The sequence below is a fragment of the Alosa alosa genome, chromosome 14, assembly GCF_017589495.1.
Source record: "Alosa alosa isolate M-15738 ecotype Scorff River chromosome 14, AALO_Geno_1.1, whole genome shotgun sequence".
Taxonomy (NCBI): domain Eukaryota; kingdom Metazoa; phylum Chordata; class Actinopteri; order Clupeiformes; family Clupeidae; genus Alosa; species Alosa alosa.
In genome coordinates, this window is record NC_063202.1 from 4,730,080 (window position 1) to 4,757,825 (window position 27,746).

General features: G+C 40.6%; 2 protein-coding genes across 6 annotated transcripts in view; both read left to right on the forward strand.

The window, feature by feature from the left end:
• Positions 1 to 2,798, forward strand: part of LOC125307035 (zinc finger protein 609-like) — a 75,271-nt gene extending 72,473 nt beyond the window's left edge. The window contains exon 9 of the mRNA XM_048262761.1: positions 594 to 2,798. The gene's annotated coding sequence lies outside the window, so the exon portion shown is untranslated. The remainder of the gene's footprint in view (positions 1 to 593) is intronic.
• Positions 2,799 to 4,716: 1,918 nt separating this feature from the next.
• The window catches only part of gramd2aa (GRAM domain containing 2Aa), a 28,351-nt gene continuing 5,321 nt past the window's right edge, over positions 4,717 to 27,746 (forward strand). The window contains exons 1-9 of one of the 5 annotated variants that reach the window (XM_048263419.1): positions 4,947 to 5,074; positions 6,202 to 6,289; positions 11,867 to 11,980; positions 19,129 to 19,186; positions 20,706 to 20,778; positions 21,451 to 21,554; positions 22,603 to 22,701; positions 26,950 to 27,021; positions 27,115 to 27,222. In XM_048263419.1, coding sequence (XP_048119376.1) covers positions 11,877 to 11,980; positions 19,129 to 19,186; positions 20,706 to 20,778; positions 21,451 to 21,554; positions 22,603 to 22,701; positions 26,950 to 27,021; positions 27,115 to 27,222 — 618 coding nt within the window. In that variant the 5' untranslated portion in view covers positions 4,947 to 5,074; positions 6,202 to 6,289; positions 11,867 to 11,876. The other 4 variants (XM_048263416.1, XM_048263417.1, XM_048263420.1 and 1 more) reach the window with 4 other exon arrangements.

Below are 27,746 nucleotides of genomic sequence, written 5' to 3' on the forward strand. Positions count from 1 at the left end.
TGGGTGTTCCTTAATTGAGTTTTCCATTAAGTGGCATTTTAGTGCCTCTCCACATAATCATCCTGAATGATTTACTTTAATTTAGCTTTTTTTCCATGCATGACCACTGCGGTCTCGAGTTGAAACGAGGTCTTTTCAGGACAGACACATAGCCGTAGTGTCTGTACAAAAAGACTGAGTTTGCCTGCAGCACTCAGAGAAATGTCAGCTCACACTGACCTCTGCTGGAAAGATCTGGCTGAGAGAACCCTTGCACTCCATATCTGAGTGAAGCAACTTTTTTGAGTCCTGCTTTCTTTCAAAGAAAGTATGTTGTGAACCATACTGCTAGGTCAGTCCCATTATAGCACATCGTCAACATCAACAATACCAGAATAAAAATGGGAGCATTGATGGGATTAGTAGGCTGGTGATTGAGATTATGTGCCGCCCACACACTGATTAATATAACAGGGGAATCTTGTGTGCACTTAGTTTCGCATATTGATTATTGACTAATGACAGTGTTCATGAAAAAAAGAAATGTAGGTTGGTGTATCTATTTACAGTTGTAAGTGAAAATCATTTTCTGTCTCCCCCCCCCCCCTCTCTAGGGAGACCTGACATCACCACCTCACTCTCGCAAATGTCCATGTGACTGGCTCACATGGGGACATATATGGAGTCATTTAGACATCAGTTGAATGGTGTTTCTATATTTTTATTTTTTTCTCCTCTTTTCCTCCTGCCGGAATGTGTGGCAGACTTGATGTTTCCGAGCATCTATAACCTCTGATCCCAACACGGACCGCAAGACCAGTTTCAAAGCCATCTTTCTCCGCTGACAAAAGCAGCCTGCCACAGAACTATATTCTGCACTGTCGAAAAAGCCATGCAAGAAAAAAAAGAGACCATCCCATTGCCTGTATGGCCTTTGATTCATGGAATACCTTTCTCGTGTGTGGATTACGGGCCAGAGAAGGGGAATCTGGTTCGCAGTGGTTGAAAAAATAAATAAAGCCTGTCGGAAAGAAGAAAAAAAAAACAGAAAACGGAAAAAAAAGAAACAGTTTATCATGTTGAAATGATTGAAGTTGTTGCCCTTGCTTTTCAGTGTGCATCCTCACAAATACAAACAAAAAATGTGTATGGTAAAGTGAAACTTGTTTATTTTCGGAGTTGCTGCTCTTTGGAGACTCAGCAGGGACACTGGAGTTGACTCTGGCAGCGTCCGGCATGTGGTCTCAAAACATTATATGTACACACACACACACACACATGTACATACATACATACACACATGCATACATGCGCACACACACATGCTTGCACGCACACACAGTCCTCATCACTACATCCTTAAAAACTTTATTTGGTTTGTCTTCTTTTTTCCCCAAAAAATATGCCATTAGCCACTTGAGCTCAAAAGACTATCTCCATGTCCATGATGTTCTGTTGATTTTTTTTTTTTTTAGTGATTCGGTTCATTGGTGCATGACTAATGGCACTTCGTAGACTTTGTTTTATGTTTGTTTGTTTTTTGTTTTGATTTGTTTTTTCTCTTTCTCTCATTTCCCTCCTGTTTTGAAGAATGGCTGGTAGCTCATCTGAAACTGATGATGAAACCAGGTTAGTTGCCTCAACAGACTAAGGGCCCCGTTCAACCTGCGTCAGATGAGCTTACCCTTGTTGCTGTTCGAGTCGGGCTGTCGTAGCAGATTCTGAGCCTCTGCCAACCAGTCTTGAAGATCGGCCTTGACTTGCAGGGCTTTCTCGATTTATGGTTCTGTCGGCTCACAGCTACACTAGTCCTTCATTTGTCACTGGGGTTGGATAAGCAGTGAACCCACAAGGAGGTCGCCCTTGGAGGAAGCAAAGTGATTTTTCTCTCCTCTTGGATTGGAAACGAATCTCACAACTCGGGAGTCACTGTTCATTAAACTCTCGGCCTTCCTCTGTCACCCCCCTCAGCACGTGCCTCTCTTCCAGGTCAACAGAAACATCCCCGCAACTGAGGATTACTCTTGTCACACCAACACTCTGCCTCTAACGGCGTTGACGTTAGGGTAACTGAGAGTTGGTGACTGGCCATGTAAAAGTCAGGCTTGTGTGTGTTGTAAATGCAGTAGGACCCACTGAACTGTCTCTTTAAGACAAAAAAAAACACTGCAGACTGGTCTGGCTGACTACAAAGAGGGTAAAGGGAGCAGATGGAACCAGATGTCATCTCTGGTCCAGAAACAGCTCCCCAAACGTTGACTGTTTTAAGTGGGTGGAGAGCAGACATGCCCGCAGTGGAGAGGAGGGAAAAAATCATCAGGAAAAAAGCCGTTAGAACTTTGGAGATTTTAGCTTGTACTCTATTTGTTCAAGGAGACCTTGTGTGTAAGTGCTGTGAATACTAGTAACTCAAAGTGTTTTTTTTTTTCTGTAAACAACCACTCAAAACTCTGTTCATATTTACAGTTTTCCTCTATCTCCCAGGAGCAAGATTTCCATGTTTTCAGTTTTCTCCAGTAGGGTGTTGATTAGCATGAAATCCCATATATACAGTATCCTCTCAGGCAAAGCACACTGATCCATAGCTTCAACATTTGTTTCTTTTATTCTTCTCTCTATCTCTTTCCTCCTTTCACCGACAGTAAGATATCTGTATATAATGAACAGAGGTATAATTTTAACAACGCTTTTTGGATTGTCATCACCATTCAGTCGATCTCTGTCATTAGCTCCCCTTTCCACCCACGCTTCCCTCCCATCTGGATTACACGAATACTGTAGCAGCTCGTTCATTTTTCTCTTCTATTCATTTTCTATATTCTTATATATTTTTAAAAGCCTCCACCCAGCTCACTTTGGGCTCACTATGACCACGGTGTAGTACCCCCCCATGTTGAGGAAGGGGTTGTTTTTATCAGAACCAATTTGCAGGACCTGCGTAGCGTACAGCCAGACAAACGTGTGAAGCTATAAGCAACTTTTAATCCCTTGTATAACTGTCAACATGTCAAGGCTTTTGCAGTTTTACAGTCCCCCCCTAAAAGCAAAACACGATTAACCCAATTTGATCCTGTTTTTTTTTTTTGTGTTTGTTCCTTTTTGTTTGTTGTCACCTTGCTATAGGAGACCCAGTGGAAAGGGGGTAAAGACTTGCCTTTACGCATGGCTGTACAGGTTATATGAAATTGTTGTGCGTCCAGTGAGTTACTTTGGTCTTCAGACTGCTGCTCTGTTGCCCAGAGCTTCCACTGTTGTTGACCATCAAGGCAAAATAGAAACTAGAGCTCACTGACATTATTCTTGCCATCTGATGTTTGTTGAATAGTTTTTTGCAGTATTATAGCTTTTGTGGTAAAGTTTGATTATTTGGCCTTAAAGAAGTTACCCCCCACGAGGCCAGATTATGGTGTTGTCATGTTTAAGGGAGTGAATTTGATGTTCATTTTTCCACTTTCTGAAAACTGAAATTCGTGGAATGCAGATGTGGCTGGTTTTTATAAAGGCAAGGAGGTTATGACACTAAATGAACAGTCCATTGCCATTAATAGGCTGCTGTAGACTACAGTCCCTGAGTTGAGTAATACTTAGACTGTTCCTATGTATGTTTTCACATCTAATTTGTTCTGGATATATCAAGAGCTGTAATGTCCTTCTGTGTGTTACATGTTTCTAAGAAGTGGCTTTAGTAGTAGTTGATATTGACAGGCATGATAAAGCATTACTTTTTTTTAAGGATGAACAGAAATCAAACGTTATCTGGTTTTAAAGTGAATCGCCACCAATCTGTTGATCACAAAGACCCTTGAATTTGCAGAGGAAAAGACATTGAGCGCTTTAATGATGAATAATTTATTTTGTTTTGATTTGGTTGTCCATCATCTGAGGAAGAGGTGTGTTGGTTTTTTTTTTTCCTTCTATTTTTTAATTTACTGTTATGCCATGGCTTCCATATTTCCTTGCAAGCAAACATTGATAGACGTCCAATGTTTACCTATTTGGGTGGAGTCATGCACTATTTTATCATGGTGTTTTGCTTCCCAGCATTGATTCTGCCCCCAACCCTCATGGTAAACTCACAACCCCTCTGTCACTCAAAACTAGAGGGTCAGTCACTAAGTATCAGTCATCGGTACTTAAAAAGGATGTTTACAACTTTTTTTTATTGCTTCATTTTGAAATTCATTCCCCCAGATGTATCACCTTTCTTTAATTTTCACCACAGCTGACCTTTCCCTACTGGAGTTGTCCTCTGATGTAAAGTGTACATTACCATGTTTCTTTTTTTATACAATACTGTAACTTGCCTTTGTACATTTGGGCAAAAAAAATAAATAAATCTTTTTATGAGACAATCATATCTGTTCTTTTTTTTTAGTTTCTCTTGATAGGCAGTGCATATGTAGGCTCACAGTGTTCATTAATTAATTAAACCGCAGTCTGGTAAACATGAGTGTCATATCTGAGATAAGAAGCTAATACCTGTTCTTTCTTGAAGTAAGACCGCTGAGGTGAATGGCCATCACCACTGGAGGTCAGTAGTGCCCATTGAATGGGTGGCATTTGAGCAGTGTGGCATGGTGCCCGCTCATCCAACACACAGGGACTGGCAAAACGGAGTTCTACTTTAACGCTTTACAGGAGTATTTTGTGTCGGGGACATTGCAGAGTGTTGCAGCTCTTGTGACTTCCCACTCTTAAAGCTATGGTGTTTTGATTTTTGCGAAGGCTAGAGGTTGAGGAAAGACTGAGCCATCCAATGCTTCATTCATGCAACTTGATGCAGCGGTAGGGAGAGATTATGCGAGGATGATTTTGTTGAGTGTAAATGTGAAATCTGATTATCTCTGTGCTGGGAGGGGCAAGGAGATATGCTGAGGCCATGGCTTTTTCACCGGGAGGGATCCGGCGAGGGGAGCTCACAGTGACATGAGCGAACAAGGCTGATCTTGCTCTGCAACGGTGGTGCTGCAGCTGAGAGTCGAGGTTTCATGGGATGCACTATATATGCAGCCAGCCCTGAGGCACCCCTGGAGGGTTCTGACCCAGCCAAACGCCCCAATGATCCCAGCACCAGGAGACCACACACGCGACAGAGGTGAGGCCACTTTCCTCCACTGCCTGCCCAGCACTGCACTGTACAAGGCAGTACAGTAGAGCAAACGGCGCAAAACTTCTGGGTGAGCTCCATGAATGATTTTTCATGTGGTGCAGTAGTCTGGTTTCAGGCCATATTTCAGCCCTGTGCTTGATGCAGGAGTGATGCAGGATAAAGTAGTAGGTGAAGTTGCTGTGTAAAATTATAATGAAGTTCTCTGTTAAGTTGTACACATTCTTATGGTTACGGAGATCCTATGTGGCAATTCTGAAGATGCTGTTTTTAACTGATATTGAGAGGTTTAACTCTTGCTTCTGGTTATCTGATAAGCTACTGTACCTGTCTATCTACTGTCAGCAGGCGATAACTTACATTGCGGAGGATCAACACCTCCACTTTGATTAGCATTGTTGAAAGAACATTCAGTACATTTTTTTTAAAGAATAAACACTTTCACTGTGAGATGTGTCAGGGCATTAATGGCTTGAACAAGTTGGAGAACTTTGTAGTCACCTACCAGTTCAGTCTAACCAAATGAGCCAGGCTATCCATGCATCCCGGCCATTATAGACCCTAAAGCAAAATAGTTTTGTCACCACATATATCAATATATTTAAAACATTTGTTGACTGACAAGAAATGTTTTTTTTTTTTCTGTAAACAAAACATGTGTGGCAAAATTCAGCTTTTAAGGGTTTATTTTTATTTACTTTTTAGGTCATCTGTCCAAAGTGTCAACGTTTGTCATCTACTGCCAGGAACATTTCTATGTTGAAGTTCATGGTGGCTGCAATTACTTGGTGTAGCTTAATTGTTCTCCCTAAATTTCCCAAATGTATAGCCTGTACATGCTACTGTCCTAAGAGATAAGCTAATGAAATGGCTACCACGGCTAAATTGCTACCTAAATCCAGTTAAGCTAACGTGAGGTGGAACAAACTATGCTCAGCCCACTTGAACGTCTGTGTAGTTAGCGCAACAGGTTCTCAAGGGCAGCTCGCAGTTTGTGTGGGACACCTGAACTCGCAACGTTGTAGCGAATAGTGTCATATTGTCGTAAATTGCTTTTTACTGTCACATTGTTAAAGATTTGAAACGCAAATACAGTCAGGTTTTGCCATTTACAGCGTAAGATGGAGATGTTTCCCCGTTACACGACCTTGCGTCCACGGAGGACGTGAGAGTTCTGGATTATAGAAAAAGCTTTCTCAAAAGGTAGGCTATTTTCGGTGGGACGTCTAACCTAAACTTATTTGGAGACTATTTGAAGTGTTTGAAAGTGCGTTGCGCCTGTGAACATGTGTACTGTTGTGTCATAAAATTAGATTTTCTCACTTTCTTTTTGTCGGACCAATGCATTGTGCACGACTCGGTTGGTTACCCTTTCGGTAAACCTTTTCCCCCGTGTTAGGTGTTATATCTTTAACAGCAACAAGATTTTTCAAGAGTAGTCAAAATTGGTTTATGACAAATGAAGGCTATTTATAAAAAGCAAAGTAGAATAAATTACCAAATCAAATCGTTGTTCCCTCCACTTCTGTATTCGTAAGGTGTTATCAAATAGGTATTCTGCTAGTTTATTTCTCATGTTCCGTATATTGTTGTAAGTTCAAGTGGACATAGTTTATGCAATGGCAATAATGTTTACAATGGTAGCCCAACTCTACTTCAACACAAAGCTACCTTACAGAAGTTATTAGCTTACTCCTCCCCCTGTATAGGTGTAAGTAGGTTGTAACGGGGTTGTAAATGTCTGTCCTAATGCATTTTCAGGATGAAAATTCACATTGCCGTCACGAATTCACAGTCACGAAGATTTAAGAAAGGAGTGGTACAAAATCCTTTGTTTACATAGACTATGAGGCATACAACAACATCAAACCAATAGGAAGGATTGTAGTTAAACAGGAAGAATGTCAATATACTAACACATTTTCAGATAAATCTTGATTAGGCTACTGCAATGTGTTACACTGTGTTGTCTTTTGCCAAGTGTGGCAGGGAGTGAATTTGCACATTATTGCATTTGAGCTCAATTGTTGGCTTTCTTTCAGCTTTTGGTTTGCTCCTAGTATAATGTGTTATTGAAAGTGAACAGGCCCCTATGCCACACAGCACAATGGGTAACATTAGGCTACCCCAAGTTCTGTTGTGGTTCTGTAGCAGAGTTAGTAAAGCCAGGTTTATTTATATTTCAGTTTTATATGTCTGAAGGTCACAGAGCTGAATGCCTCCTTTCTCCCCTCAGTAGATTGACTATAAATTTACTTAGGCTACACATATATTCTCTTTAGATTGACAGAATTATAATATTGGGCAATTCCACGGAAAATTGACTTTTTGTCACATCCATAACGCCAGTGAAATGCCTTGGCATTTGTATGATGTGAATGATGACATTCATTTTTTGTGGATTTTTTCTCATGTACATTCTTCAGCCAAAAATAGCAAATGCTCAAATTTCATGTAATCATTCACATCATACCATACCATCACATTTTATTGGCATTATGGATGTTACAAAAAATGTAATTTTCCATGGAATTGCCCTATTACATGCTAAAAATCAACATTAATGTTTTAGTTAGCTTAGATTTAAAATGGTCACAATGGACCATATCTTTCTCCAAGAATGCTGTCTGTGCTGTGGTGAGTCCACAATAAGCAGCCTCTTTCAGTCACGCTATAGGCTAGTGTTGGGCTAAACTGAGCTCGTTCGTGGCTGCAGGTGGTGGGGACTCTATAGTCTACATTCATTTCACGTGAGAGTTTATTTTTTTGTCCTGTGACAGGAGCCTAGGGTGCCACGCATGCTTGCAGATGTTCTCTGTGAAAGGGCCCATTAGTTTTCCTGCATTGCAGCTGTTGCTGGAGAGTGTAGTGTTGCTCAGAACAGGCTTAGTGGGGGTGAGATATCCCAGGGGTTTGCTTGGCAATTACACCTGGCACCTATCCATTTGCTCACTGAGAGTAATCAGAACATATGACATCAGCTTCCACTCTCCCTCCAAGGCTGTCTCAGGTGGAAAGGCCTTGATGCTAACTTATTCACATCTCAGGGCCATCTTAGGCCTACTTTAGATATGAATGTAATTGTGTGATAAATGGCAGTACATACAGCATTCATGGGGATCTCATAAAGGCCTTGTCAGCATTCCCGTTTTATCGTGATTTGTATCTGGAAGTGTGAAGAGTTTTCCATCTAAAAAGTCTTGTGATTTGTGTAAAGCACAAATGTTATATGAATCTGAGTTATTACAATTGGAATTGTTTATTTAGATAATAAATACAAATAAGAATAAATGTGTTAGCTAAGCAAATTCAAGAAGTAGTTAATCAAAGAACACAGAGTCCTGGAATTGTTGCTGCATGAATTCTCCATTGCACAGTTCCATTTAGATGCAGTGAATCACTGAAGCCATTTCGATTCATGTGGTCAGAGAAGAGGAGAACAGAGAGTGCTTTGTTGCATTTCCATGGGCCTTTCTTTGGATAACACTTTGTTGAGAGAGCTGGGTTGGACTGGGAGCCCTCATTAGTGAGTCCCTACATGTATTTCTATTTACAGAAGAAAAGCATGGATTCTTTATCACTCTCTCTTTCACACACGCACACACACACACACACACACACACACACACACACACAGAGACTCTCACACATGCATGCATGCATGCAGCTATTCCATCCCCATTCTACTTGTAAATGTAATAACATTGGAGATTTTGTCATGAGCAGCTGGGAGAACAGATAGCTATCAGCAAAGCCATGGTGAGCATTTTTAAACAATACAAACCATTTAAACATTCAACAGCTATATTTAGCGATGTAGTCAAAGTAATTTATCCCTTTAAAGGTTGCATTAGCGATTTCAGGCCCAAAAAAGGCCCAAACATAAATGATCACATTCATCTAATCTTTAGCTGCCTGCCCCATAAGCAGGCCGTCAAAAAAACGCATCTCTGTAGGCAGCCTAGGCTCCGAGATCTGTACACAAAAACAATTGCCACCAACAAGTGTTGCCAACCACTCAAAGGCAAAATAAAGTGTTTCAATAACCGACTAGATGCGTGTTTAGGAGAGTTTCAATTGCCCGGGAGGGAGTAGCAAGCTTGCTCTCTGTTTTGTTTGAACATCAACAGAAGTGACGTTACCCGCCATCGCTGATACAACCTTTAACATGTTGCATTTTTTGTTATTTATTATTGTTTAATTATCTTACATCTCTTTGTTTTATTATAGTCTAAATGATTCAGGGGCCAGCCTCATATCTTGTCACATCATAGCCCTGTACTGTACATACTGTGTCTATGTGTAATGTCAGTGACTAAACTAAATAGACTGAATAGTACATCACCATTCCTATATACAGTACGTCACAATATTTACCACTACTTTGTTGATACAAACTTGCAGTCATAATAGACTCACTATTTACGAACAAGATGATGTTATAACTATTGAAGGCCTATTTTGAGCTGATATTTTGATATTTCACAGTAAATAGGGCAGTGCTCCTTTAACAGAGATCCCTGAATGTGCAAGGCTTAATTTGATTAGCCTAATTGGATTTATGGCAGTCCTGTGACGGCCAGGCCTGGTAAATAGGCACTAAAAGGGACGAGGCGGGGGGAGGGGCAGTGTGGCTAAAGATGAAGATGAGGATGATTAACCTTCATGATAGGACACTTTAGTCCCTGTGGCTATGAACAAGGCCAGCGAGACAAGTCAACACATATTTATATTTGGTCTAAGCTCAACATGCCCCTTCGTAACCTCCTGCTCCCATGGCTGACAGGCTGATAGCATATCTACTCTGCTTTAATATTAGTCTTAGTATTGACAGCGGAAAGCTAGCGGGTTCTTTCTGTACCCTGCTTGATGCAGTTCTTTAATTCTTTTTATATAACATCCTAAACATAAATGGATCACATTTCTAATTTCATACGTAATAATCACTTACATAAGAATATAGATAGCGGGTTCTTTGGATTCGAAAGCCTGTAGGTGAATGTGTACAGTAATCTGGTATTAAATTCTGATCTGGCTACCAGTTAGATTAAGTCCATTGAAATAGCAGCCATTTTGAAGGTAATTGAGGTACAGAATCAAAGGTTAATACAATCCCTGCCTTTCTCTTCATCCACTTTATTATATCCATTTTTTTATATCCACTACAATTCCTCACATGCCTAGATAGTTTCCATGCCAACCACACCATACCGTGTGACTGACAGTCATCAATGAGAAAGCTCTGTGGAATTTACTTCATTGTTGGATTTCACTTGAGTATGAAAGGTTGACAGGCACCAGCACATGGTTATGAGACTTCACTGTGTGTGTTCTTTGAGGGAACAAAAGACCAGAAAACTCTTAAAGAAACTGGCTGGTGTGTGTTAGTGTATGTGGGAGACAGTGTCACAAAGGTGGTAACTTGCATTGTTTTCGGATTAGGGTAATTTGTAAGTAAGGAAGTGCTTTTTAGTTTGTCGAGTAAGAGTTCACCATATGAATATGGTCATATGTGTACATGTAGACTATATTTTCACCCATTGAACAAGTCTGTCTGCCTATGCTCTTAATTGCCTTCTTTATTTATTCTGAAACTCAAACGGTGGCTTGACTAAAAGTAGAGAACCTATCTTTTTTGCCATTCATATTTGCACAGATGTTCATTATTTTACTAGTGACCTAATTCAAGTATATTCTTTGGTCTCGAACAGTATGTCACTGTTCTCAGAAGAGGACTTCTACAGATGAAGTGTAGCAGCACTTACTTTAATGCCCGACAGGCTTGGTACATAATTCTCTTTAATCTGTGAAGCTTGATGGTCTATGCTAAAATAAGCTGTTATTGAGTACTGGTGAAGCCCCATTGGGTCTCTGCATCTAACCTTTCTCCTTCCTCACTGCTTTCTTGGCCCAGCTTGCTCTGTGAGTGATTGAGCAGGAATTGCTCATAAGGCAGTGGATCAACAGTGACCTTTAAGAATGGGAAGAGACTTGTCAGTGCCCATCGAGCTGGCAAAGGCTGAGTCATAATGACTCCTCCCAATTAGAGATAATGAGGGGGTGGGAGGTGTGTGTGGGGGAGGGGAGGGGAGGGGTTCCATGTTGGAAGCAGAGAGCTCTAGCTGTGCTTAGGGCTATTATACTCCACATTTTTAATTGCACACACAGGTAGCCAGGGCTGAGGGGCTCCCGTGGGAACATACCTGGAAACCTGCGTGTGTGTGTGTGTGTGTGTGTGTGTTTATATTTGCGCCTGTGCATATTCATTAGTTGTCCTTATGTGTGACTGTGATGCCCTTGGATATTTGCTCATTTGTATGAGAGGAAGGGAGGGTGGGAGGGAGGGTGGGAGTTTAAATCTCTTTACCACTGTGCTTGCTTGTGAAAGGTCATTTACATGGTTCCTGCATGTGAGGTGTACCCTGTGACTCGTGTAATCCTCTGCATTTGTGTGTGTGTTTTTCTTTCCATGCAAATTTGTGGCTGCTTCTGTGGTTGTGGAAGGCTATTTACATGGTCATTTAGAATGTGAAACATACCATGTGACAAGCCTAATCCTTGTACCCATGTGTGTGTGTCAGGTTTTATAAAGTGTGGGTGGGTGTGGGTGTGTGTGTGTGGTCACGTGCGTGCATCTGTGTGTGTGTATGTGTGTCTTAGAGGTCTAGGTGTGTGTGTGTGTGCTTGTGTCTGAGGTTGCGTCTGTGTGTGATGTTCACCTTCACTTTGGTCTGGGCCTGGTCTCATTGTCCGAGCGGGGCCGTGTTTGTTTGCGTGCAGGCCGAGGAGCATGACTGAGCAGCAGGAACAGAGCGAGGACGTTGGCCTCCTCACGCCTCCGGACCTGCCCGAGCCCCCGAAGGAAGAGGACACCCAAAACCCCCCGCAGTTCAGGCAAGTCAAAACATAAACTGTCGGCTTCCCGCGCACGTAACACGGGGCTTATCCAGACGTCGCGATTGTGCTTCGAGTACAAACGCTCACCCGGTCAGGTGCACCACGATGCATTCAGACTGTGACATCTGTACCACAGCACGCCCCTAATACAAATATCACCTCTTTTTTTCTCCAACGTCTCCATCATAAGTTGGTGAAAATGCTCAGGGGAGCTGCTGAACATGTGAACAGAGTCCACTATTGTTCCTCCCTCAGGCTTTTGTTGTGCTCCGCTGGCAATCTTATATACTTCACTTTTGTTGATTCTTCTGACTCATGTCTTCTTTCAGCCAACAAAGCTGTTAAGCATTCCAGCTCTAGAAACATATCAATCTAATGTATAATTGAATTATAACTGAATGGGGTATTGATTGTGTAATTGTATTCCATGGCTATATTTATTCCAGGTATACTATTTAAGCTGGTGTAGTTATGATATAATGACAGAAATGCAGTAAATACAAGAAACACCACCAATTTCACAAAAAACAGCAACACTTATGTGCTAGTTTCCTATACAGGGGTTTAACCTAGCAGTCTTGGGCAAGTTACTTCAAAAGCGTAATGCATTATTTATTACTTGTTACTGTCATCTCAAAGTAATTTGTTACATTACAATATTATTGTCTTTGAATTGTAAGGCATTACACTACGTTTACATTACTTTCACCAAAATAGCAGGAAATATGGATTTGGTGTTCTCAATAGATCTTCATGTGTTCAATGCAGCGCATTACACGGCAGGAGGTGATGTGGTATGGCATAATGACTGAGCTAGGCTTAAGGCTAACAAAAGAACAATATAATGGTTGCAGTTATGGCTCATGGGACAATGTAGGCCCTAAAGGCCAAAGGTCACTCACAACAATATAGTAAAATATAGCCATAGTGAAATTGTATGTTGACTTTAAATGGTTCTCATCATTGCTGGTTGCCTTTCCTTCCACTTACAGTGGTGTAGACTTAATGCAAATAGTTTGAGAATAATGGCTACGATCTTTGTCTGTAAAAGCAACATTTTAGTTATTCTCACTGCTTGAAATGAGAAGTATAGCCTAACCATGTTAGATCTGTTGCATGAATGGCAGAGATAACTCAAATTCCCTTTTCTACAGTCATTTAAACAAGGCAATCAAATTCCAGGACCAGCATAGATTACTTTTTTTTAATTCTTGGATAATCTTCTCTGGTGCCAATTGAGCATTTCTCAATTTTGGATTAAAAAGCAAAGTAACTTAAGTTACTGAGAATTGTACTGAGTAAAATATTACTGAAATTGTATTGGTAATGCCTTACATTACTGCATTACAGCAAAAAGCAATGCATTACTGTAATTACATTACTTTTTTATGCATTACTCCCAACACTGTCGCCTAGTACTAAATTAAAAGCTTTGTAAGGCTATGTTCATACTAGCCATATTTTTCACAGTTGCCGGCATCCGTTTTACATTATAATCCTATGGAGTAGACCATGTTTTTATATATATATATATATATATATATATATATATATAAAGTCCTCGGCTTCTTTTAAAATGCTATCTCGGGCGTTTTTTTCTGCAGCTCAGAGCTGTTTTTAAAGTTGAGAAATGTTCAACTTCTAGCAGAAAAACGCCCTATGTCACGCTGTTTTTTGACAGCTGAGCAATCACAAGCGGATAAAGTAAAAACACGCTTATGCACAACTTTTTGTCAGAAAAAGATGCCAAGTCTGAACGTACCCTAAGTGAGGATTTTCATTGAAGTGTTTTTTGACAGTTATTTTGTCTTGGAAACACAACTGAGGCCCACTACCAGGTCTTGTGAATCTGTATCTCAAAGTAGATCAATATAGAATGAAATATGAGTACTTTAGACCATTATTTGTCAAGATATGCTCATGCGTTTTGTAAAATGCCCTATGGAAACTCCCCATAGGATTTTTGGCTACCCAAGATGCATACTGACAATAAAATGCTTACTGTTTGGCAATGTCTTGGTGTAGAAGCATAATCCTGGTCTCAAATGAAAGGTAACACTTTGAGGTTTCTTGAAATGTATGTCAGGGGTTCTGATATAGAATGACTACACAAAATATGGAATGATCACACAAAAGTCTCAATTTTTTTTTCTTTGTTGGTTCAATGGGTGTGTATAATATGGACTATACATCTGCACAACTAATATTGGATAAAACAACATGAATGTTGTGAATGAATTTCTAGGGATTCCTGTGAATATTTCAATACCCTATACACTGCATCTACTTATTGCTAAGGGATATACACTGCTGCTAGAAAGGGAGGCACCAAAGGCGGAGGGGGGGAGAGGGGGGCATTTTTGATCAAATTTAATTGAGACATAGTAAAATTAATCTGACAATGTAAAGCACTATACAGATTGTACATGAAAAATGTTGTCATATATGGATTGCCAAGAGTTCAAGCTTTTAAATGGTGTATAATATTACTATGCTACATAGCAATATGGTACATACAATTGATTTAGAATGTTGGGGGGAGGTGGGGGGCACTGCAATGTGTAAACTGTTAACATGAGTTAGACCCATTCAATTTAGGCCATTTGAAATTTAAATTTTACCTCAATAATTGTTCTGTCCTGCTGCTTTTCCCAAGACAGGCTGAAAATGACTGAATACAAACAAGTAGCCTATATGTGATGTAGTGAATACTCTTACTCTGTAGGAGTTGCTGTGTTATTTCCCTCATTATATCACAGATGCAATGGAAAGATACAGAAAGAACTTACAAAAACCCATTCATCTTTGAACTGCTGGCATTAGTTTATTTAAGCTTTTGCTGTATGCACTATGTCTATGTTTGCTCTGCCATGATGTATGGACCCCTCTGCACTTTGCACTAAACTAGGACAGCACTGCTGGGTAAATTCACAAATCTGCTCCGTCAGCCCCTTTCACTGGAGCCCCATTATTTATGCATGGCATATGCGCAGAGGAGCCAGCAGGTTGTTCAAATGGTAAAGGGGTGTGGAGAGCAGACAGAGGCATAAGCTGACCCCTCTCTGTGCCTGACAGGTTACGTTATGATGTGGCGTGGCTCTTACGTAACCAGGCTCTGAATCAGGGGAGTAATCTGCAGGAATCTGTTCCCTCCGCAGGATTTGGCAGGGCTCACTGTTGTCTCCTTGCTCACTGAATTGCAGAGCAATCTGAACTCATTTCCCTCATGCTTTAAAGCAGGACTTGACCAAAGCTAATGCTGGGTTAATGCCGTGTTTTTTGCGCTTCACAGGCTTCTGTATGGATATTGCCTTGACATGGTTGTTTATTCTAAAACCGAATGGTAGAGCCTGTGACATCAAACACTCTTATGCTTGAATGCAATCTAAGCTATTCACAGTCAGTTCGTATCGGTAGTGCTCTTCCCAGGCCAATAAGGCTATTATGACTTTGTGGAGCATTATCATGAATCATGTGTATTTTCATGTCAATATGCTTAAGCTTTTATTTAGATTCCCTTAGATTCACTTTGCCCAAGGATCTCATCACATCCGCACTCATATGCTACCAGAGACATGTAGCCTTGCTGCCTAGCAGTGCCCAGTGGCAAGACAACGCTGGCCATGGCTGCAGGACATGACATTGAGAGTATGTGACTGCAATAGTAATAGCAGAGAGGGTTAAAGCGGAGCGAGAGGCGCAAACGTTCGACAATTTCCGCGTTCGATTATTGCAAGGGGGAGGGGGGGAAATCCCCCTTTATGCAGAACAGAGTAAACCCTCGCTGCACTAATGTCAATGGAGACTTGTGGAATTTTACCAATAAATTGGTCATTATGTCTTTCTGGATTTGTTGAGGGGTTTTTTTTGGAAAATTTTGTCATAATCTGTAAGTGTTTGGGATCATTTCAAGCCTAAAAGTGTAATTTTTTAGTGTTCGGATTTGTAATAAAATAACTTAATATCAGACCATGCTGCTGCCAGTTACTGTCCGGTTGTTAGCATGCTAGCTAGCCTCTTTGCTAAGGTAACATTTTAAACGAAGAAGTGTAATTTCTTTGAAATGACAACTAGCTGAATAACATTACTGACATTAGTTAAAGTGGATAGTTTATACTCAAGTGAATTTGCAACAGTATATTAAGTTTAAGCGAAGTCCTTTAACTGGCTGCAGGACATGACATTGAGAGTATGTGACTGCAATAGTAATAGGGTCTCCATGGAGATCTGCCAATGGTAATTACCTTGCTTTGAATCTTGAGGAATAAATGAAGGTTAAGGATTTTAACCACACAAGACAGAATGCTCTTTAAAGAAAAAAACACCAACTGGTTTATTTATTTATTTATTTATTTATTATTACCTATTCTCAAATGTGTTAGGACTAAGAGTTTTGAGAAAATATAATTATTAATGTTACAGAGCGATGTCCTTTTGGAAACCTGATGGTTTTCAATAACCTGGCAAGCCTCTCCCATAGGGATTACAGCTAGCGTGTGAAGACTATTTATAGAAGAATCCAATGGGTTGTGCACACCACTGCCAGAAGATTACTCCAGAGTTGGTTGCTGTAAACATGGGTTGTCAAATAAATGTTTACAAGAAAGCTCATGCAGGTTTAAAAGACGGGCCTGAGAGAAAGTGTGTTTGCGATGGAGCTACATAATGAAATCCATTATACTTTTTCTTCTCAATTCTGTATACAGAAGAGCGCTTCATTTTAGCCTACATTCTGTCTTAAGACTCCAAATTGTGGGTCTGGAAAATGTGTCCAAATATAGAGTCCTCAAAGAATGCATCTAGTTTTATTTGTGACCGATCTCACCACAAAACATACCCCTGTTTCTATGAGTGTATTCATTCATTAAGTCATTATAAACATGGACACACATAAAACAATGGATCATTATGCGACTATCTGCATATTTTCATTTTATTCTTGAAAGTTGTTGAGATTCTTTGTATGTTGCTTTCATTTATATTACAAGAAGGTGTAATAGATCAAATTACAAACAGGAGTGAAAGCTGTGGCCCCTTAGGAGAATGCCTAGCCTGAACCTGGCGTCTCACAGAGCACCTGATGACCACACACGCACGCACACACACATGTGCGCGCACACACACACACACACACACGCACAGACACACACACACACACACACACACACACACACACACACAGCATAAGATTTCCTTATGTAGACAAATCCCAGAATCCCAGAGCTCAGAGCTGTGGCTTAGAGACAAGTGGCCTATACACGCCCTGTCCCCTCCCTTCTCCCACTTGTTTCTTGCTCTCTGTTTTTGTCTTATTGCCCTGTCTGTTTCTCTTCTTTCCTGCAGTGATGGGGCTGCTCAGCATGCATAACCATCTCTCCTGTGCACCGCAGGAAGTTGAGCAAAACCCTTTGACCTAGTTCCAGTGCGTGACAAACATAAACACAGCCAGCATCTTTCATATTTGTAGTGTTGTATTTGCATCTCACTGTTTTTGATCAATCCTTAGGAAGAAATTGTAACAAATAATTAAGAATAGATATGGGGCTGAAATAAAAAAAAAAAAATGATTGAAAATATCTGCTACACTCTGAGTAAACAATGTCTGAAAATGTACGTTTTATTTTCTCAATGTTCTACACCCCCCACGACAGAACAGAATTGAACAGAACGGCTGCTCTTTACGGGATACTGCCTCAGAGCACCAAAGGATCACAAACACAGCCTAGCCTTCCCAGCTTAGCCTTCTCTTTCTCTTTCTCTCACTTTCTCTCTCTTTCTCTCACGCTCACTGTTTTTGTCTCTCTTTTGGTCTATCCTCCCTACAGATTAGATGCTTTTAACTTTCTTTTACAATAGAGAAGTACATTCTTTGTACTGGATGTGCTGTGCTTTATTCTGTTTAGAATTTTTGTTCTCTTTCATTCAGAAAAAAATATCTGTAAAACCTAGAAGAAAACTTCTCTCCAACATAGGTTTTCTTTCAAATTCTTTCTCAAGAATAGGTTCAGTTTAGTCTTTATAGTATTGAAGCTCTTTCTAGGCCAAAAACATCTCTGTTCCTGGTGCTGCTTTCTGCACATGCACACACGCAGGCTAATGACAAAGTCTTCAAGCAAGTGTTCTCTGTGTCCTTTTTGTTGTTAAGATCTTATGCAACATATTTGCCACACGCTGAACAGATGTTCATAATAACTATTGCATAGTTGTCAGATAAAAGCAATTGATGAAGTAATAATGTTTTTGCAAATAATGTAATTGTATTTGAAATTGAGTTAACAACAGCCTCTTTACTTCATACCATCATCAATGAAGTGTGTAATAACTGTGCAAATATATAAACCCTTTCAACTGTATAAACAAACATGTGTGTTCAAGGTATATCCAGAAGATAACACTGAGCTAATGGTAACTTCAAAATAAAGTTTTAAGTATCTGCGTTGGTTTTGAACATTTCAACTGGAAACCTTCTAGGAACAGATTGAAAGGGTCTATAGATTAAGATGGGATAAGATGAATGAACCTCATGAGGGAAATTTGTCTTGGGTGAAAAAAAGTACCATCGCTGCAACTACACATCATATCGATAACATGCAATTAAACATGCGTGTAAGACATGCGTGCAAGACATGCGTGCAGATAATACGATGAAGACGTACACAACAGTAGAAAGCAAAGATCTAATGCTTGTAACACATGGATTAAATCCCTTTCAGGGCTGTCTGTGTGTATCAGGTGGCATCATGCGTGTGGTCTTGCTGTGGTACCTGACTCAATGCACACAGCTTTGCGCCCAAGCAGCATGGACGCCATCTAAGCTAACGGCCCCATGCCATACGATTCCGTTACTAATGGCACGAGCTGAATTTCTCAGGGAGTGATCTCACTTGCTGTAACTGCCTGTGCGCTCCCGGCGAGCTGACTGTGTGCTGTGTCATGTGGGTGCCATTAGGGTTCACTTAATGCATCCCCATTTTGTTCAGTTGAGTGTAATGACCGTGTGTGTGTGGTTACCCTGTGGCCTAACCTTCAACTGATCAAGGTCGCCACAGTACAGCTGTGTTAATAAAGTGACTGTGGAAATATGTGGGTCAAATGGTGTTTGGATTGTCATATCAATGTTCTACACTCTTTGCTTGATGTTACAGAGTGCAGCTTATCGATGACCTATCATATGAGGATGTGAAGAAATGCTACCGCGGCTCTGTAAGTCACATTTTATATCTGTGTGTTCTGTAGATGTCTATTGTTTATGTTGAAGCACTATCCGGGGTTTCGATAAAGTCTATTCAAGACATGAGAATTTGATCATATTTTGTGAAATGTCATGGAATGTCAGGGAATTTTGAAGTAGCAGTTTAAAATGTACTTACTTGCCAAAATACATTAATACAAATATATTTCCATGCAGAATTGGTGTATATCTGGTTATATTTATTCGCCCATTTATTCATCTTGGACAGTATATATTGTACCATTTATTATATAGTAGGTCTTGGAAATTCTTAGAGTGGAAACTCTGACTATTAAAAGCCATTGTCATGTTGTGCAGGATCTTTATATACGTATATATTTCCACCAACAGCAGTAATAGGCTCATAGTGCAAACATAGGATAAGAGATTTATGCTTGTGGATCAAGGCAAGACAGTGAAGGGTCAAGGCCATATTCTTTGGAGCTGTCATTGTAAAAGACATTGGTGCTTCAGACCTTGGCACGTGAGCCAAGGAAGCAGAGGCTACCTGCAAACATGATTACCTGTCATAAATGTGCAATGTCATAACCCTAATTGCAGTGCTGCACACCAGCCAGACCTGTGTTGTTGTGGAACAATTGGGCTAAAACATTAAGAGACCATTCGACTCATTGGATCAGTCCCTCCGGATTATGATCATTATCTAAATGCTCCATTATATTCCTGAGCTGAGTGGATATTTGCCGAGGCTCACAGACTATTCCGGAAAGTTGTACACATAGTCCAGAGTACAAATGGGGCGTGAAGTGCGGCAAGGCAGCGTCTTTTGTTTCCATCCCCACCACAAGTCACTGTGGTTTCCGCTATGGATCAAGAAGGTGTTACAGCTGCTGCCTCGGCTCCGCTCCACTCGGTCGCATTGCAGTGAGATAGGAACGTTCACTTCACTCCGGCGCAGGCTGTGATAAACTACCAGCGAGAGGCAGACACAGGTGTTAGCTCGGCGCTCGTGAGGACCCGGAAGACGGTTGTGTGTGAGATTGTATGTGTGTGTGTGTGTGTGTGTGTGCTCAGGAGGAGAGGAGGGGAGGGGGTGAGCTGGCCCCTATTGAGAGCGGAGAGGAGAGATGAGGAGAGTCGCTAGAGTATCACACTGAGTTGTACACACACACACACACACACAGAGAAGGGAACACACACGCACCACACTCACACCCGGAAAGGAAGTGAAGGACTGCTCGTGGTGCTGCCTTTCCGCTGCTGCCACCTCTCCATAGTGCTCGTGAGAGGGTCCTCGTGTGTGCTTGTGCGCCTGTATGAGTGTGTGTGTGTGAGTGTGTGGGTGAGTTTGCATGTGAGAGTGCCAGCTTGTGTGTGTGTGTGTGTGTGTCTGTGTGTGTGTGTGTGTCTGTATGTGAGTGTTTGTGTGTCAGCATGTTGAGCCTGGTGCAGGGCTCGCGTCCTCTGAGGCAGCGAAGCCCCACTGCCTCTGCGGCAGACCTCATGACTTTGCCCTGTCCCTCCGCACAGACCGTCAGCAAGTACAACTCCCAGTACCACAAGCTCTTCCAGACTGTCCCCAAGGAGGAGATCCTTATGAAAGGTAAGACTGCCAAACCATGTTTTGCTCCGCTTATTTATAGACTTCCTGTTTTTTTCTTCTTTTTCTTTTAATATGTTGCTCATATTCATTCCTCTCTTTCCCACGGCTGATTTATCACAGAGAGAACAAGCTCGCTTGATGTGTGCTGTTGGATCAGAACTTCTGTATATAGCTGTTAGCACAGTAACAGTCCTATGTTTTGTGTAAAATTCAGCCATCCAAACAGGATCTGTTTAGTCTACTAAATCATTTGTATTTGTATTGTATTAAATCACAATAATAATGTGCAGTAGGGTGATGGGCAAGTTCATTTGTTTGGGGTGTTCAATTCTTATTGATTTGATATTGTAAATGCAGCACACATACACATTTTATACCAACTACCTGTAAATGACTGTGTCATGACAGTGGTGAACAGGATGTTTTCTTTCTCTCATCCTATTACTGACTTATCCTATTACTGAAAGTCATCATGCAAATCTCTGTTTATGTTGTGTATTACTGTGTGTGAATATGTGTGCATGTTTCCATTTACCATACTTTTGGTTTCAAATGTGTGTCTTGATGATTTTGTGGTTACGCTTATGTTTATGCTAATGTGTGTGTGTGTGTGTGTGTGTGTGTGTGTGTGTGTGTGTGTGTGTTGGTGTTGGTGTGAAACCCCTTCCCCAGTGTACTCTTGTGCTCTGCTACGAGATATCCTTCTTCAGGGCCGCCTTTACATTTCCAGAAACTGGCTGTGTTTCTACGCCAACCTCTTTGGCAAGGACATTAAGGTGAGAATCAGGCAGTCAGCAGGAGATAGCAGCTTGGCTAGACCTTCAATGCCCTGTGTGCTCGAGGAGCACATCTTTACAAGGCCTCATAAAAGGCAGGACTCTGTAAGGTGCATGCCGCATTAGTTGCATGCCGAGTCAATCAAAGTCAACCATTCACCTTTATCCTCACACACACGCTGGTGGTATGCCGGTGGAATTCCTGATAGAGATTCTGTCTATCTTAAAAGCCTTAAGTGTGGAATGGAATGGAATGATGTCCATGGATACGATAACGTATCATTAGAGAGCTGCGAAATGACCATCACTATTGAAACCAAGGCAACCGTACACTTAAGGCCTGTCCACACTGGCAATGATAACTAATGTTCACGATAACGGTAAAAGCTGCAATTTTAAGTATCACATTAGCTAATAAAAACAATGATGTCCACACTGGCAATGATAGCTAGCGTTCACAGTAACGGTAAAAGCTGCAATTTTAAGTATCACTTTAGCTAATGAAAACAGTAATGTCCACACTGCCAATGTTACCTAGCGTTCACGATAACTGTAAAAGCTGCAATTTTAAGTATCACATTAGCTAATAAAAACAATAATGTCCACATTAGCTAATAAAAACAATAATGTCCACACTGCATACAACTCACAACAACAACATGAAGTAAATCAGAATCCACTGAATTGTTGAATTGTACAACTAGCTAAACTAGTTTGCAATCAATTCAATAGTTGACAACTAATCGATTAATTGTATCCCTACTTTTGAAGCTACTCCACTTTATACACTTTTAACAACAGCACATATAACCCCTGTCAAAATATAATGCACACAATATTTATATACTTAATATTCTTATTCTATGTAAGAATAGACTGCATATACATATGCATGTACAAACACTGTCTATTTAATGCCAAAATATCTTTAGGCCATGACAGTGTCTGATTAGGGACACCATGGTCGGCCAGTGAACGTAATTCCATGCCAGTCGCGACCATATGCCAGTCATGATGACTGATGGCCTCCTTTCATGTCTGCTCACAGGTAGCCATCCCAGTGGTGTCTGTACGACTGGTGAAGAAACACAAAACAGCAGGCCTGGTCCCCAACGGACTGGCCATTACCACAGACACCAGTCAGAAGGTGAGAGGCGCATTCATTGTTCAGTGTGTTTGCGTGTGTGTGAGCGCTGGGGGGGTGGGGGGGTGGGGGTGGAAAGATGACAGCAAAATGATTATTAACTACCAAAATGCCCTTTTGTTTTTTTTGGCACATTGTCACATTTTGACCTCTAAGCTTGTCAGACAGGTTGTGTGGTTGAAGCTTACACATGCATCTTGGGAACTTGGGAATCAGGGAAGTGGACCAGTATTGTTTTTTTTTTTTAAAGTGCAAGTTGCTGTTTTTAACCGTATGCCTTGTTCAAATGTTGAACTTAAAAACCCTTGTGGCGGGTGGGTGGAAAGAGGCATTTTGAAAGAGGAAGCTGTTTGAAAGGAGCAGTAAGGCGATGAAGAGATAGGGGTGTAGGCTAGTGACAAATGGTCAGAAAGGGCTTTAGTTTTTGAGATACCCCTACCGGAGGTAGAACTAAACCCAACAATGTTTTTCCTCATCTTTAAGGTCTCCCATATATGAAATGGATTCTTGGCTAAAAATATTTTACTGCTAAGACTGTTAAATTAACAGATATTGTTATACACCCCAAAACCAAAAAAGGACTAAAAATATAGCCTGTCCGTATTGGAGTTAAGGCATATAAATTAGTGCAGATCAATTACACAAGCTCTGAGAACTTTGAAACTTGAGTCAGGAAGTTGCTTCACCTACTAGAAAAGACTGAATGTGAATATCTTGATGTATGGAATGAATAGAGACATGTAAACATACACCTAAAATAAGCGGACATGCAAAAAATGAATATCTATGCAGAATGTTTTCATTTACTTTGTAGCTGCTTTACCAGGGATTATCATAGAAACACATATGATGGCTTATGGGAAAGGTGGGGTTGTTCTGAATCCAACAATACCAAATATGTAAGGGATAAGTATTGTCCGCCGGTAATTATCAGAAAATAAGTCCCCGAGGAGAACAGAAACCTAACACAAAGGGACTCTTTAAAACATTATTTTGCTTGCCAAAACGAGAAAAGAAACCTAACACAATGGGTCTTTAAAATTATTTTGCTACCGTTTCGTGTCTTCTGCTGACAAAATAAATAGTTCGGCACACAGATAGAACTTGACAGTTTCAGGTGTTGCGTGGCAACGTCTTACTAGCTTACTTTCCCCAAAGATTCTATAGTTAACTTTCATTATTATACGGCTCTTCACAATGCAAGTACAATGCTCCATTGACTTGAATGGGATTTCCGAAAGTTCTAGCGGTCATTATTTCTTGGGAAAGGACCTCTGAAAACAAGAATGACCGCTATCAATGTCAACGGAGTTTGTGCTTGGAACTTCATTCAAAAGTGAAAGCAGACGGTTGATCAGCTGTGTTCTAAAGAATGTTTGATTCAAGTTCAGCGTGTGTTGCGAACTATTTGTTTCTCAGCAAAAGCCACGACGAAACGGTAACAAATAAGTGTAAAGAGACATATCATGGAGTTTAATTTTTCGTTTTGGCAAGTAGTCGTATAATAAGCGGGATAATGTATAGAACGCCGGTCATCATGGGAAAATAAGTCCCTTCAGGGCGAAACAAGACCCCTCCGCTGGCTCGTCGTGGTCGGTTAAGCCCTGTCGGGACTTATTTTCCCCATAATGACCGGCGTTCTATACATTATCCCTTACATAAAATTCCATTGCAATAAGCGAACAGACGTCTTGCGGAGGGATATGAAAGACGTTAATCAACCCGTTGCCATTGACAGCGGTGATTATATACTTTGCCAGTGATTTATGTAGATTTAACATAGGCCCGAACGTTGGGAAGGCCCATTCATGTGAATGGAACTTTCTGCAGCACTCTGAAGAGCCGTGTAATAAGTAAGGGATAATGTATAGAACGCCGGTCATTACTGGGAAAATAAGTCACGACAGGGCGAACCGGACCCTGACGCGCAGCGGAGGGGTCTTGTTCCGCCCTGAAGGGACTTATTTTCACAGTAATGACCGGCATTCTATACATTATCCCGCCTATTATACGGCTACTTGCCAAAACGAAATAATAAACTCCCCACGATGTGACTTTAGCCTACATACCCTAGCCTATTTGTTACCGTTCATCGTGGCATTTGCTGAGAAACAAATAGTTCACAACAACACATGCTGCTGAACTTGAATCAAACATTCTTTAGAACACAGCTGATCAACTGTCTGCTTTCACGTTTGAATGAAGTTCCAGTCTTTGCGTAGTGATATGAAAGACGTATCAGAAGCACAAAGCCCGTTGCCATTGACAGCGGTAATTATACTGTATGTTTGCAGCGGTAATTACATGAATTTATTTAGTGCTAGAACTTTGGGAAATCCCATTCAAGTCAATGGAGCGTTCTACTAGCATTGTGAAGAGCCGTATAATAAGTAAATATAGTATGACCAATCAGGGTGTTCTGTTACTGGGTTTTCATTATTCAGTAATGACTTGACCAAAACAAAATTCAAGTGAATGTAAATATTTTAATAAAGGTGTTCCATTCCAATGTTAACCTGATTCAATTGGATCTGTGTTTCATATGAAATGTATCATTATTAAATGTAAATATAGATCAGCACTTACCTTGCAGTAACAATGAATTTGTCAACATTCTTCTCACCACTGATAATGTGATTTGGACTTGAGTCTGTATTTTGCCAGTGTTCTGTTTTCTTTCATTTTGGACACCTCATACATTGAGTGACAGAACACCCTAATTTGTCATACTATATTTACATATTTGGTATTGATGGATTCAGTACAACCCCACCTTTCCCATAAACCATCATATGTGTTTCTATGATAATCCCTTGTAAAGCAGCCACAAAGTAAATGAAAACATTCTGCATAGATATTCATTTTTTGCATGTCCACTTATTTTAAGTATGTGTTTACATGTCTCTTCATTCCATACATCAAGATATTCACATCCAGTCTTTTCTAGTAGGTGAAGCAACTTCCTGACTATAAACATGCCGAGTTTCAAAGTTCTCAGAGCTTGTGTGATTGATCTGCACTAGTTTATATGCCTTAACTCCCATACAGGCTATATTTTAGTCCTTTTTTGGTTTTGGGGTGTATAACAATATCTGTTAATTTAACAATCTTAGCAGTAAAATATTTTTAGCCAAGAATCCATTTCATATATGGGAGACCTTAGAGATGAGGAAAAACATTGTTGCGTTTAGTTCTACCTCCGGTAGGGGTATCTCAAACATGCGGGGCCTTTGTCACTAGCCTAGTGAGGCTAAAGCCATTTTGGAAACAAAGACCTGTCAACAAGCCCAGGTGTCTGGAAAAAGGGCAGGCTAATGTAAATCGCCTGCTCAGTGGTTTGGTTATGCTGAAGGGGTTTCAAGGTGACTCGCAGGATTCTATTTTAGGCCTGTTTTTCCCCTCACTGCCATGTAGAAAAGACGATTGTTCGTGCCAGCAATATACATTCCACCTTCCCTACGGACGCAAGAGAACATTACAGGTGTTCGCACCATGCTTTTGTATTCTCAGCCTCCTCTGTTTGTCATCATGATTTATTCTAGATGGTGCTTTTGTTTGCTGCTTCAAAGGAACAGCCTTATCTCACGTTGGTGTGCCATTTTCAGCGGCAGTGTAGGAGGTTTGGTTGCATCTGTCGCACGCAAGCTTTTTTTAGCTGGTTTTTGGTCGCCTGCACTGCCACAGACTTTACCTCAGCAAAACCATTAGGCCTTCAGATACATGATCCTTGACGGACACAAGCTGTAAACCTGAACTGGCTCTTCAACAGTTCGCTAGATGACCGAATGATGTCTATATATAAAACACAGTCATACCACAATGATAATGACTGCTAAAGATGTTTGGTCACACTTAGAGGCAGAAGCTCAGGAGATAGTGAATGAAAATGTTTTTTCAAATGGAAATATGTTCCCATGGTGTTTTTTAAGCCTTTAAGCTGTAAGCTCTTTCCACTGGCTAGCTTTATACACTCATCTCTCTTATGGGGAAATGTAACTCTTTTCCTGGTAATGGGATTATGAGATAGTATTGCTGTTCCATTGGTATCACTGACTTTTTATTGTGTTTAAAAAGTACACCTTTTGATATGTTTTGGGTGTGTGTGTTTGTTTATGTTTGCACTAACTAGTGATTTACATGGTGGCTGGTTTTGCATGTGATCAGTTGCTGTGCCCATAGGGGCTGTACATGTGGTATCAGAGGTGATGTCATCTAATGGAAGATGTGTGTGTCCCTCTTGATCTCTTTCAGTATGTGTTTGTGTCACTGCTGTCCAGGGATAGTGTTTATGATGTATTGAGGCGGATTTGCACACACCTTCAGGTACCATTCAATTAAATATGTCATGTATCTGTTGCCAGTTTTGTAGCTATATATAGACAGGCAATTTAATCAAACCTCTCAAATCTCTTTTAGGTCAATGGCAAGAAAAGTCTCAGTCTCAAGCAGTTTATGGAGGAACCCAACTCCTTATCTCTGGTGAGCCTCGGACTCCTTGCTTGTGTTCCCATGGCTTCACTATCTGTGAGAACAACATATTTGATTTTTTTTACTAACTATGTTTATTAGTTTATTAATATTACAATTGACAGTACACAGTAAGAGTAAAATATATTGTAAGATGCAATGTATTCCTAAAGAAGCTCTTTGTCTCTTTAAGTGCAAAACATAATTTACACAAGATCTATATGCCACAATAAGATAGCTGCACATTGACCTATTCAGAAGCATTTAAACCATTGTATATTGTGCAACTATGTAGAATTAAACTCAATTTTAACAACTGACACAACCCAACTAACTCGCACACTACCACTGCTCGGGAACTGAATTTCACACAGGAAGTTTCCCAAGATGTAGATACAGACGTTCACAGCTGATTACATGAAGCAATAAGAGCTCTGCTGGTATATGGCAGTGAAATAGTGACCCTTACATCACTTAACACCAAACTTATGCAATGTGATTTACCATTAGTCAATGTAAACAGCGGAGGTGACAACATCAACAGTTACAGTTATAACTGTAACACCCACACATTCCAAATG